Source organism: Myotis yumanensis, unplaced genomic scaffold (genome assembly GCF_028538775.1).
Source record: "Myotis yumanensis isolate MYYU_CA2020_CCGP unplaced genomic scaffold, mMyoYum1.0.hap1 SCAF_13, whole genome shotgun sequence".
NCBI lineage: Eukaryota > Metazoa > Chordata > Mammalia > Chiroptera > Vespertilionidae > Myotis > Myotis yumanensis.
Window position 1 is genome coordinate 10,689,509 of NW_027223764.1, and position 14,466 is coordinate 10,703,974.

Genomic DNA, 14,466 nt, shown 5'->3' on the forward strand with positions numbered 1-14,466 from the left:
CCTTGCCTTATAATGGCGTTAGTGCCAATAATTCTATCATAAATTGAAAATCTCTTACGTCAAAATGCATTTAACACACCTAACCTACCGAACATCACAGCTCAGTCTAGCCTACCTCAAATGCGCTCAGAACACATTAGCCTGCAGTTGAGCAACTATCTTAAAGAAGAGGTATGGATGGACACTCTGCAGCCATGGCAGGGTGAGAAGACACACAACAATATCCCAAAACACCCTGGCAACACAGCATACTGCAGGGTGTCGGTTGTTTACCCTTGTGATCTTGGATTTGATTCGAAGATGCAGCTCACTGACCGGCATCCTAGGGGAGTATTGCACGCTCATCACTAGTCCAGGAAAAGATCAAAACTCAAAATTCAAAGTACGGTTTCTGCTGAATGAATATAGCCTTCGCACCACTGTGAAGTTAAAAATTGTTAAGTCCAACCATTGTTAATGGAGGACCATCTGTATATACAAATCATATACTTTTGTTAAAAAATTACTTGGAAGATATAGCTCAGCCAACTATAAGATCAGAAAGTTAAAAACTTAAGAATGGGGAAATCATACATAAGATGAGCATTTATTCCCTTCAAGGATGCCACACTAAAAAACTACTATAATCCATGAATGAAGACATAGCATCAATACATAGCAATAAGCTAGCAAAACCCTGTTTAACATAAAGGGAATATTCCTACGAGGGAATATTGTGCAACCACTATAAATAAGAATTACAAAGAGTTTTTAGAGGCATGGGAAAAATGCTTTTAATAGAACCTTAATGCAAAGAGCAGAATATAAAACTGTACATGCTGACTGATCTCAATTATATAAATGAAATCCATAGAAAATGACTGGCATGAAATATGCCAAAACTTTAACCAGTTGCTCCCAACTGAGCCACTGGGCCAGGGCTTCCTTTCACTGTGATTATGGATAACTTTCTCCCTATTTTTTGATAAAGTTTTTTTTTCCCTATAAAATAAAAGGTTTTCAAAAACTTTCATTAGATTTTCTAAATTAGGAAAAAATATAAGTATGAAGACTAGGTGTAAATTTAGAAATAGATTTAAGATACAATATTATTAGTGAGAAAAAGCAATATAACATTATACATGGATTGTGACTGGAACCTTGGAAGGAAATACTTGTATATCAAGGAAGTAGCTTGCTTCAAGGCAGAGGGATTAAAAACCATCTTCTAATGATTGCTTTTAATATTATTATTTTATGTTTTATGGTAAAATGCGATGTAAAAAGGATGCCCTCAAAAAATGTTAGTCATATCCTCGACATGGTGATGCTACACAAAAGGAGACCTTTCTGATTCCAGCAATTACCATCCATAGTTCCCCAAAGACTAATCAGGTTCACTTTCATGTTCCAACCAATTACTATCATTACAGCTTAGACTAAGGCCTTTTTCTGTTGTAACCCTAGCACTTAGCCTGCTGTTCAAAAATTTGTAAGTGAGTGAAATAAATATTTTGTGAATGAAGAAATGAGTATTAGAAGACAAACAAGGCTATTCCGTTTGATAGGTACCTCCTTTGGTAAAAAGACTCTCCTCATTCATTCAGTTTTTATAGGATCCCCAGGGCTGAACACAACAAGGATATTTTGCTTCCAGAATTCTCATCATCCTTCCTAGGTGACATGCTCCATGGAAATCCAGTCGGAGCCAAAACCTGGTGCCATGTTTTTATTTCTCTTTTCCATTTCAAAAGGAAAAGCTGTAGTTAATTCTGATTTTCCTGCGGGCAGAGGGAAGGGACACTTTTTATGTGTGTGAAAGAATGGCACCCCCCAGCCACCTGAGGACAGTTCCTCGCAGGAACACCTGTTTGCTCCAATTGAAGCCTCTCCAAATCACATCCCGGGGACCGGGAGCTCGCTCTGCACATGCCCCGCCGCTCTACAATATTCATTCCCCACCTGTCCGGTGGCCACCGCAGCTGGGAATGCTCCAGCCAGGGAAAGCTGTGCCTTGGCCTTGACATGGCAGAGCCAACAGCAGCTAATGTTCACCCAGAACCTGGCCCGGGTTTAGTTGCCCGAGTTAAAAAAAAAAAAGCCTCTTCTTTACCTGCCCACAGTCCACCAGGCTTAGCACGGGTTCTTAAGGAGGGGGAGGTAAATCATTTTCCATCTTCATACCAATATGTTGCAAAACCAAGTCCTATCTTTCACTCTTTGTCTCTTAAATCTGAGTTTTTTGGGTTTTTGACTCCTAGCCATATTAAATAGTTGGTATCTGCTGAAAATGATTGGTAAATTAATTTCTCCAACAAGAGAACTATTAAAATCCAGGAGGTAAAGTGTAATAAAAATGATCTTAAACACATAATGTAACATGCAATTCAAGGAAGAAAAAAGATGCCCACATCAAACTCCAATTATAATAGTGAAATAATGTTTTATTTAAAAAATTCTAACCATGAGAAAACTGTACTTTTGAAAAGCTCACATAAAGCCTTATAAAATAAGAGACCTTTTATCTACTCTACATCCATGAACTTGAAAATACTTTATCTATGCAATTTCAAGGCACATCAAAACCCCAGTGAATAAATAAAATGTTCTTTTTCGCTTTGTACAGAAGCTTTAAAAATTATCCATATAAATGGTTTGGCCTTGAACAAACAGATTAAAAGACCTAAAAGGCTATAGTTTCAGATCATGTATACATAATAGAAAATAAATGCTTTTCTTTATTGGCTGGGCAAGTTTTCTACTAATAAATTCTATAAGGCCATTTGACGAGGAAGATTTAATTGGAATATGTGAAAAAGTCAGTGTTTTAAAGTGATATACTTATTGAATAATTAATATGCCACAATAAAATAATTCATGTACTCTGCCAATATTCTTTGCATCTCTTCATGAATCATAGCTAAAGTAGGTATAGCCAACATGCAGGATAATTTCAGATGCTATTAAGTTTTAGAATGTAAATTTTAGTTAAGAACATCAAAATTCTCACTAACTTCTAAAATTGGGGTAAGATGTTGAAAAAGATTGTTCATAATTGCTTACAATTAGAACTATTTAGGTGACTTCAAGCCTTTCTTATTCTTTGAAGAAAATCTTAAACTCCACTGCGATTTAAAAATAATCTCAGTATTTGGATCATATTTACTTAATGAGCAGGTACAGTTACATGTTGCTTATTAACTTCCAGTGTCCCCTCAACACAGTTGTGCACAAACAGATCTTTTTAATTATGTATACATATATAATAAAAATATATTGATTTTTAAAGAGAGAGGAAGGGAGAGAGATAGAAAGATAGAAACATCGATGAGAGAGAACCACCACCAATTGGCTGCCTTCTGCACATCCCCAACTGGGGACCAAGCCTGCAACATGGGCATGTGCCATGACCAGGAATCAAACTGGTGACCTCCTGGTTCATGGGTCAACGCTCAACCACTGAGCACACTGGCTGGGCAGAAAAAAACAGATCTTTTTCTTTTATTGATTTCAGAGAGGAAAGGAGAAGGAGAGAGAGAGAGAGAGAGAGAGAGAGAGAGAGAGAGAGAGAGAGAGAAACATCAATGATGAGAGAGAATCATTGATTGGCTGCCTCCTGCACGGCCCCTACTGGGGATTGAGCCCGCAACCTGAGCATGTGTCCTTGACTGAAATCGAACTCGGGATCCTTTAGTCCACAGGCTGACATTGTATCCACTGAGTCAAAGCAACAAGGGCCAGACAGATCTTTTTAACACCATCCCACAGCATTCACGTTCTTCTACTGGGAAGTGGCCATAAAAAGGGAAACAGTCAGTACACCACATACCAGGGTTAAGAATTAGTAACTTTTAGGCTCCAGGTAGCTGCCGTCTCCTCTGTAGTCTTACCTTACCACAGCCCCCCAGGGATTTCTTCATTGTATCATCACCTGTTGCATTTATTTCTCACTTACCATATAGCACAAGCTACTAGGTATTAAAAATATTAAGCTACCTGGGAGTAGAGTTCAGAGTTAGTTGAATCTGATGCCTAGTATATTCCCTTTACGCAATAATATTGAATATTTGCTGGTGAAGAAGATTGCTGCTGCTGTTCCTGCTAAGAGACGGCTAAGAACATGATTTCTGTGGCTGAAGTCAGGGCATTGGTCCAAGTTTTGCCCCATCTTGGTGGAAATGAACTTGGACAAGACTCAACTCCTGGAGGTCTCAATTAACTATAACATAAGGGGAACAATGGCAGTACCAATTCACAGAGTCCTTATGGAGATTACATTAAATGAAATTTTGTATGGTGAATGTGCCTTGTAATCAGAAGGCCCCACAGTATAGATTTTAATTGTTGTAGTTGTCTTTAAGGACTTATTTTGGATAAATGATCTGATTTCCCAAAGAAGGTATCCCTGCAAAGTTTCTTGTTAAACTTTGTGGAAAATTCAAAATAAGTATTTCTGGTAGGCTAACTCATTAGAAATAAGCCAGGATATCGAAGTAATTGAGTGGTATTTAGTTAGGACGTTGTGCACAGTTTTGTAAGAATAGCTCATTTCTCAACATTTTTGGAGGTGGTCATGGACTCTTACAAATGTTATGGAAAATTCCCAGGAAGATGCATGTACACACATACACAAACATTTTCAGAGAACTCCAGTGGCTCAGAGACTCTGGTAAGCCCACCCCAGGATAAGGACCACCACCCTGTGCCTTAAGACAGAGAATATGGGCGGTTTCCTAGACCTTGGAACCTGATCCAGACACTCTAACTAGCTAGCTTGGGAATTGAAAGCAAATAGTTTTTTTCTCCCTTTATCACAAAATCATTAAGTCATCAGAAGATGAAAAAGCAGAGTGGTTTTTCCCAGGTAAATTATAATTGTACAGGAAACTTGGGTGCTATTCTTCCATAATTCCAAGCCTTCTCAACCCTTTAAAAATTTACTATTCTGGCCCTGGCCAGTGTTGCTCAGTTGGTTGGGCCTTGTCCCATGCACCAAAAGATTGCTGGTTCAATCCATGGTCAAGGCACATGTCCTGGTTGAGGGCTCAATCCGCAGTAGGGGGGTGGGGGTGCAGGAGGCAGCAGATCAATGTTTCTCTCTCTCTCTCCCCTCTCCTTTACTCTCTCTCTCTCAAAATTAATAAAAAAATCTTTTAAAAAAATGTACCATCCTGGAATTTTCTTCACTGACATTCATATTTAATTTCAAAGTTCATATAACTTTGCAAAAGAAGTCACTATCCAATATAATAGGATACTGAAGTTAAAAAATGATTATGCCTCCTGTCACTTTAGCTTCTATCTTGTCAAAAAATGTTAGCAACAGTTCAAAATAGTAAATGAAAACAACCTTAATTAATACTAGCAAGGTGGTGGCAAACTTTAGAATTTAACAAATACTTATCACACTTTTGGATACTGGATACACTTCTTTACAAATAGTGGGGTATTTGTCCTCAGAAAAGCAAAGAATTCTTTCTTCATACCTAGGCGACAAATTCTCAAGATGTACACAGTTGTTTCTTATTATGGCCTCCCTGGAAAACATTTCTGGGAAGGCACAATTCCCAGCCACCTACTTTGTTTACAGCAGACAAAACTGCCTGTGTGGTATAAATAGGAGTCTGTCTTTAAATGCTGCTGAAAAATAAAATGCAACCATGAAAAGAAGCCATTTCCTGCCCCCAAGGTGGCTTAAAAAAAAAAAAAAAAAAAAAAAAAAAGCTTGGCTACTTTCGGAACAGCACCAGGGCACAAATAATAATTATCAATTGCTACACAATAAAAGACTAATTAGAAAAAAAGAAACCCAAGAAGAAAAACCCCTCTGAGCTACATATTCCACAGGCACCCTCGGAACTGTCAGGGCTGGGAAGTTCCCTTACCCGGCGACTGTGGGCCCCTTTCTGTCCTCCTGCCCTGGAGATGTATATCTATAACTCGCTCTTGTTTCCACAGATAAACTTGGCCTTGTCTCCCTAACTGCACTTTCAAAAGAAGCTTCACTGTGGTTTGACTTTTGATCTGGGCAGCAGCTCGCTCCACCACCTGCACCGCGCCTGAGCCGTCACTGAGCTCGCTTTGTCCCATCTCATAACACAGCCAGCCTTTTAAAATTGATGTGTGAATACACTACTTTACAATGTGAGCGTTCAAACAAAAAAAATATGGTGGTGATGCTGGTGGTGGCAGCAGCAGCAGAAGGGGGGTTTGTGGAGAGGGGAGCCCCGACTCTTGCTTCATGAAGTTCAGATATTGTTCGCTGCGTTTAATGAAACAGATGGCCAAAGGCCTCCCTCAACTTACAATGGAGCGGACAGTGGTGTGATGGCGTGGGGGCCTGGGATTGTAAGACGTCGTTTGGGATGTGTGTTAATAAATAGCCATTTACGAGGGGGGCTGGGGCTCCTTTACGTGCATAAGGAAGGCCTAGGACGCCTTGCTTCTAGTTAACAGCTCAAGGCTGCGTTCAAAGACGGCATTGATGGTGAAGGTAAAGGGCACCCATCCTATTCTACATCGCATTAGAGAATGGCATGTATCCTGGCGGAGAAAAGAAAAAAATCAGAAAAGAAAGGTAATTCAAGAATTAGGTCAAATGATGGCTCACAACCGAGAAAAATATAAGATGCTTTTCTACTGTGATTAATTAATGGACAAAAATATTGTTATTGTGTAGGCACTTACTTTATCTTTGAATGAACTTATTTGCACTGGAGCCAAAGTGCAATACAGAAAAATCTGCAGCGTTTCAATAAATGACAACCATGTGAACCTCAACAGCAACTGGGAAACTATTCCCAGCCATCCTTCCCAAGATTATTCACTGACCAGGCCTACGCCAGGGGTATGGCCCTGTGCCAAATGCCATGAGGTTCCTGACCACCTACAGCTTCCAATTCACAGCCGAGGACCTGGAGGGAACCAGCCAGACAGAAACACCTCATGCCTTTCGGGTGGGATGTACCAGGGGGACTGTCACTGTGCCTCCCAGAAACCCTTCTGTCAACTGGCCATCTCAGTCCATGTTTTGGGGAAACTAGCATGACTCCCAGTCCCTGTTTCTCTCTCTCACTTAGATAGCCTCCCCTGTGCACAACATTGTGGGGAGCTGTATAAAATCCTTTATGGGGTAAAAACGATCCAGGAGAAAGTTCAGACATGGAGGCTAATAAACACAGTACACACAATGCAAAGCAGAAGGCACCGGTGCCTCAGAGACGTGGAGGCGGCCATGAAGAAGGACCAGAGGGAAGACAGGCCACTTCCGGCTGGGGACAGCTGAGGGCATGACGGGAAAGTGGTGCTGCACCTGAGACCCAGGTGCAGGTAAAAGTCCATCTGGAACATTTTGCAGATGGCATCGGATGTTTTTGCCAAGCTGGTATCCATCCCCCCTTTTAGTAGAAGCCCTCGATTTTCCTGAGGGATCTATTATTTGTCCATCCCTTGCATGAAGTCTCAGGTCTAAAATCAGATCACAGGTGAGTGGGAACTGCACCTACCCATAATCAACAGGACTACATGCTATGACTTTTGTTGGAACTACTGCAAGATAAAATTGCTATAGTCACTGAGAAGACTTCCAAAAGCTGCATCTCCATGAGGAGAAATGCTGACAAAGGACAGACTCCCCCTGCACCACCCCCCCAACACAAGAGATCTGAGATGAGAGATGGAGCAGGACAGTCCTGATGATACTGTTTGAACCCTTAAGTTCCCCTGCGTTTGAAGTTGCTTCTGTGCTTCAACGAGTTCCATGTGACAACATGTATCTATATTCTCACCTTTCCACGTATGTGACTATGAACAGCTTCCTTGACTAAGCGTAGTTATTCTCATCTGTAAAATGGGGTAGGGTGCTTCTTCCACAGGGTTCTTAAAGATTCAACCAGATAACGTGTGTAGGGCAGCTGTAGAGTTAGGGAACTTTAAGTGCTGCAGTCACATGCCTGACACAGGACCAACATTCTAAGTGTAGAGCTACCAGAATGTTATTAAAGAGAAATATATATAAAGAAATCCAAAGTCGTTCTTTAGTTTGGTAAACACATCTCCCATGTCAGCCTTGAAGAGGCCAGGCAGTCGGACAAAGGCAATGAGGCAAATGTACAGTAATAAATTTACTCACACAAAATACCTAGATTAAAAAAAAAATTTCCTCTTTGTAGCATTATTCTAAGGTTGGAGTGTAAATCTGTTAAGTCTAAAGAATCTGCAGCAAATTCAATCAGTTTATTCTGAAAGAACAGGACTTGATTAAAAGGTGAAGAATTTCTTAGAGGTTAGGTTTTGCTGTACTAATTTCAGCACAACATTTACTGTCAACTGGCCATCACTGGTAAAAACAAGCCAGGAAAGAGCAATGAGATCAACAGAGAAATGTGAAAATGTAAAGGGAAGGGACTTTGAGAGAATATACATTTTTAAGTGCATTAAAATTGAGAGTAAATCCTCAAGGTCATTTTTTCTCACATGTCTTGAAAACTCTCTACTGTTGAATTTTAAGAAATTGTAATAAGAACAATTAAAACAAAACAAAATGTTTCCTTGGCAAAATGAGGTGGGAAAAAGAATGAATTTTTAAGGAAGATGAAAAAACATCCAGTCATAGCTCATCTCTTTAAGAATAAAGCTGTTTATTTAAAAATTATATTTCTGTAGCATATAAATCTGGCATTGGCATATCTGGCATTCTTACCCTTAGGAATTATTCTGACAGTATATTTAAATTTTCCAGATATTTTATCTGTCACCCTACAAAGCAACAAAACCATGTTTAAAATGTGCAATGTGAATGCAATGATTGGTGGCAATTATTCCTTAGATTGAGTCAGAAATAGCTCTGACAAAAATTCTATGTATTAAATAGTGACATGTGAATAGTGCTTGCTAGGTCAACCACCTTTAATATAATCTGCTTTGTTTATATTGTAGATTAGTAATGAAGACTTCTTACCAACTACATGTTTACACGATGTTGGGAGGGTAAACAGAACTCACTTTTTAAAGGAAACCTTCTGATTTTTTTAAAATTGTGAAAATAGTAGGGGAAAATATGGGTGTGTGAGAGAGATAAGTATTTGATATGAAGGTAATCATACAAATATCCTATATAATAAAAGCCTAATATGCAAATTGTCCCCTCAACCAGGAGTTTGACAGGGAGTTCGACCGCTTGCTATGACATGTGCTGACCACCAGGGGGCAGTGCAGACCATGGCGGGCGTCAGCGACGAAGTGCTGGCAACAGGCAGTAGTGGAGACAAGGCCGGCCCCAATGGGCTTCCGGGTGAATCTTCTGGGCCGCAGCCGCCACCGCAGGGGCCGGTCGGGTTCCCTGTGGGTTCGCACAAGAGCTGGTCTGCAAGACTGGCTGGGAGAGAGCACACTGCCGGCCCAGCTTCCATGCAGTGCCACTGGGCGGCCCAGAAGCTCAAGCTGCTCCCTGGCCCTCAGCTTCTAGCTGTGCTCACCTCATCTCCGCGTGGGGACTTGGGAGCTATGACTCAGGCAGAGGAGGACACGTAGGGGCCCAGGGGCCCAGGCGCTGCCCAGGGCCCAGAGGTCAGCTGGGACCTGCCCTTCCATACCAGACGCTTGCACTTCGATCGCCGGCCAGGCCTAGGGACCGCACCCGTGCACGAATTTCAAGCACCGGGCCTCTAGTATTTTAATAATATATAACATCTGTCATTTCTTTTTGTAAGCCTTTTGCCAGCATATATACAGGCAGTCGATGAACCAACATAAATTGATTAATATGTCCTCCAAATTTATGTCAGTGGAGTTCCCAAATGATAACTCTGTTGATCCCTAAGGAATCCTTCAGATACCTCTAGATTCAAATACACTGTTACTGATAAATGATTAACTCTTCAGAGGTAAAAAGTAACAGAGTCACGATGTCCTTTGTTTTCTGACTGAAAATCTGGAAAATGTCTATTTCCATTTTCACTCACTGCCAGCACTGTTTGATCTAATAAGACTTCCCCGTCAAACGTGTAGGAGAAAACACACAAACACGCACATGCCTGCAAATATATGAGGAGCAACACTGAAGCCTCTCGGTGCTACTTGTGACCCTTTAAGACAGCCATTCAAATAATCAAATTTCATGCAGGTCAATGAAAAATCCATTTCTTTCACCCCAATCACCACACAAGTGGTCATTTGTTTCATGAGCGTTTTCGTTGTCTGAAACACCACTTTATTTAAACTCTGTCTACAGAGTCAGGAAATGAACATTTGTCCCTAGGTAGCTCTCTATCTTACGTCAGGACAGAAGAAAAATACAGGAAATCAGCGCTATCTGTATTCTGATGTCATATTTCACTGTTACAATTTTGAATGGACCGAATGTCTTTGTTTTCACTTCTGGTAATATCATGCAGCTACATGAAGAGTAATTTATTTATTTACGTTGGTTGAATCAGTTGCTACCTCACTAAATTAGATGTGTCTCATCTAATTTTTCTGCATACTTTTGTTCTTTCAAAACTTGGTTCTCTTATGATTCCATATCATCCTCCATGTCTCTATATTTCCCAAACAGTGGCGTTATAGCAATTGAACTCGTATTTTCTATTGGTTATTTGTTTTCCTGGCACCCTCTCTCATCACCAATAAGGATTCGTGGGAGTTGCAGAATCTTCCACAGCTTCCTTGAGAATGAGATGATTTTACGAATTCCCACAGCATGTTAAAGGAACATATTCTCTACTAGACTAGAGCAATCTGAAGGCAAGAATCAAACTGTTTTCATTTGAGGATCCCCGAGGCCTTGTATATAGACATTAAATATTTACTAGAGAGCGAATAAACACCCCCCAACCCCCCAAAAAAAAGAAGAAAAGAAGGAAGAAAATAGATTTTAAAATTTTCATTTAAAGTTAAAGGATTAAAAAGCATAAATGGTAGTGGCTGCCACTCATTTCATTTCCTATCTGCTTTTGACCAGTTTTACAGAGAATCAGGGGGATATACGTGCAGACATTGGCACTGATAGAACTTCGGTTTCACCTGTCTTGCCAGTATACTAGTCAATATAAGTAAAATGACCCAACAAAGGGGCCACAACATGCCCATTTCTGTTCATTTTACAAATTTAAAAACAATCTAATTTAAACAATTAAAAATAATCAGCAATCTTTCTTTTAAAGAAAACAGTTCCTTGGTTTGGTATGTTATAGACTATTCACCTATTCTCAGTCACACAGAACTGATCATGTGGAAACAAGTAAGCTTATGGCGCACGCAGGCAAACACCTCCACTGCACAAAGAGGACATTCATTTCTCTCACACATTCGTGAGGGTGACGGATGAGCACACTGTTCAATAGTCAACTTTTCCTAAATCAGAAGCACCTGTGGACATACGCTGGCGCCGAGCAGTTTGGGTAAGAGAATGAGACTTCTGGAATAAAACCTCAGCAGGTTGGGAGTGAATGCCATGAAAACGGGAGGACAGACCAGAGGCAGCAAAATCAGAGCATCTGAACGAAAGACTCCCACACATTAAGCCGGGTTCCATTTCCCTAGACACTGTTTTCCCAGGCAATGGTAAGAAATAATTAAATAGGTAAAATATTTTTGCCTTTTCCCAATTCCAACAGAAATTGTCTATCACGTGGGATAGTACTTAGACACTAACACCCACCCACCATCTGCATGTGGTTCCAAAGACTCAGAGGTTCCATTACTGATTGAAAGTACCTGGGTACCTTGGCTGATCGCAAGATGCCTGTTGTGCCTAGAGCAGTGGTTCTCAACCTTCCTAAAGCCGCGACCCTTTAATACAGTTCCTCATGTTGTGGTGACCCCCAATTTCATTGTTACAAACTGAACATAATTAAAGCATAGTGATTAATCACAAAAACAATTCGTAATTATGTATGTGTTTTCCGATGGTCTTAGGCGACCCCTGTGAAAGGGTCGTTCGACCCCAAAGGGGTTGCGACCCACAGGTTGAGAACCGCTGGCCTAGAGAAAAACACAGTCACCACTACACACAGGTGGACTTAAGAGTTTCCTCGGCTCAGACATCCATAGCAAGGTGATGTCCATCTGGGGATTTTTATTCCTGTTCATACTCTAGCTGGATCCCACAAGGAGACGTGTCAGTGACGAACTGAGTTTGCCTACAAACGGAACCTCAAGTAGATTTCAGCAGAGTAATTTTCTTCTGCAGGCTTTTGAAACAACCACGTTAGTCTGATTTCCCTACAGAAAGCCCCGTCAGAGGTTGCAGAAGTTGTTTGTGCTTCACCCTCTCTAAATGATTTGCAAATTTATTCAAACGCAATACGAGGAGATGCTTTATTTGTTGAAATAACTGTCGGCGGTGCCCTGCACAGAAGGGTGAGGTACATCAAGCAGAAACACGGACAGAAATACACTGGTTTAGAAACTCATAAATCCTGATTTGAATCTGCCAACCTGAAAGCCATGGACGGCCCGAATAAACTATTTTTCCTAAATGCTACATCTGATTAAGCCATACCATTAAATGACAGCTGAACTTTAACATTAATATGATATTATTTAAATAACCACATGATTTTTTTTTACACTAAAAATGATGAATGATTCCTAGACAGCTCCACTGACATGAAGAGGAGGACTCTTTAATGAGATTTGACGAAATGGAGACATATGCAGAATGCTCGTTACAGCTCACATGGCGGGGCCTCCCAGGGAAGCCAGGGAGGGTGTTCCCTTTTTTTCTTTCTTATTGTCTATAGGCACTGAAGCATTCCTTTCACTAGCCACTTCTCTGTGGATTTTGAGTTTTTCTAGGTCATTTATGTATTACTCTTAATCAGAGAATTGGGTGGTTTATGGTCCTGAATCACGACGATATGTGCAGGAAAAGGAGGGGTGTGTGGAGTTGGGTCAACTCTGGCTGAAAGTGCCCAGAGCTTGAGACTCCTTGCTGATCAGCCTGATAGAGAAATCACCTTGGCCTTGGAGACTCAGCAACCCCACCTTTGACTGGTTCTTACGCGATCAATCTCTAACCCAGCAAACATACTTTCAGCAAATTATTATCTATTGACGCACGATCAGAGAAGACTTATTTTCAAACAGTTGTCTCTACAGTATCAATGAGAAAAATGATTCTCTTCTTTAAATTCCAATTAAGCTATTCTAGAGGCAATTCTCAACCTCCCCCCCTCCCTCACTCACATTTCTATCCACAGCTCCAAATGGAAGGTTATGCTTCATAATGCTCTTATTTGTTAGACTCTGAATGTAAAATAATTACATGCTGAATATACCAAAGGAAAAATGGCTCCAATTTTCAGACCAATGGAAACAAAATTACCTGCACTCATTCATTTCATTCCAAGCTCTCCCAAGTATGTTCCATCAAAGTTTAATTACACATATAAAACATTAACATTTGTTTGCTCACACATGTGAATTCAGATTATCCAGACTGCTTTACAATTATAAAAACCATCTTGAAGTATACATAAAATCGAGATATTGCCCCAAATAGCATCACTTAAAAAAGAAGTGAAAACAAAGGCATCGGCGCAGAGCTAATACCAGGGGTGCTCCCGATACTGCAGGCCTGCATTCCCTCTCTAAGAAAGAGACTACCGGAATAGAAAATAAAATCACGCAGCTCCTGCCATGGGGCCTTCCTCAGGCTATGAAAAAATACTTCATGTCTAACCCTAATTTTTTCCCATAGCTTGAGGTAACCCCTCTAGCTCAAACCTTCTCTCTAATCTAAGGTGCGCAGAATGTGTCCCTGTCCAAACAAGAGTTAATATCAGTGCTCTGGCATTTCAAAAGGGTCTCGACACAGGGTACTGAGAGCAGAAGCCTGCATGCTTGAAAAATGCCCGGTTGCAACAAGAGGAGAAACACAGTTAAAAAAAGGGAAAGAGAAAGATGGGTCCCTACCTTGCTCTTACCTTCGCAACATCCCCGTCAGGACCCTGGAGCTTTTCCCCAAGTTAGCGTCTGTTTCCCGAAGCTAGGAGAAGAAGAGCAGCATTAAAATAAAACAAAACTGAAGGCTATTGGATTATTTTTTAAAGTGCACTGGCAAACAATAATTTTCTTTCATGACAGGAAATCTAATTCATAAAAAAATGCACTGAAATACATTTTTGACACATGGTCCATCTCTGGAAATTCTTAGATTTAGAAAACTACATGAGATTGATAATTCCAGGAGCTTTAAACTGGATATTTGAACTGGATATAAAAGCAAATGTCTCAAAGGCTGATAAAGTTGGTATATATCGGTAATTTATTAGTTTTCCTATTTGTGAATGTGCAAAGTTCTGGTACTATAAATGGAAGCAGAGTGACTTGAGGAAGGATGAGACCAATGTTTTTAGATTTCACTCCAAAAGACCTGATATACTTCAAAATCTCCCTCAATGACCTTTTCAGCAATAGAGCTAAATAAAATGTCCATGTGGGAGCATTTCAGGATGGGGACATGAAGAGGCAACTTATTTTTTC

The 14,466-nt window shown here is 40.5% G+C and overlaps 1 protein-coding gene across 4 annotated transcripts in view; it reads right to left on the reverse strand.

The window, feature by feature from the left end:
• The window catches only part of VTI1A (vesicle transport through interaction with t-SNAREs 1A), a 313,936-nt gene that overhangs the window by 121,450 nt on the left and 178,020 nt on the right, over positions 1–14,466 (reverse strand). For 2 of the 4 annotated variants that reach the window (XM_070432279.1, XM_070432280.1), the window contains one exon: positions 13,908–13,969. In XM_070432279.1, the coding sequence (XP_070288380.1) occupies positions 13,908–13,969 (62 nt within the window). Of the gene's footprint in view, positions 1–13,896; positions 13,970–14,466 lie in introns of all 4 variants that reach the window. The other 2 variants (XM_070432281.1, XM_070432282.1) reach the window with 1 other exon arrangement.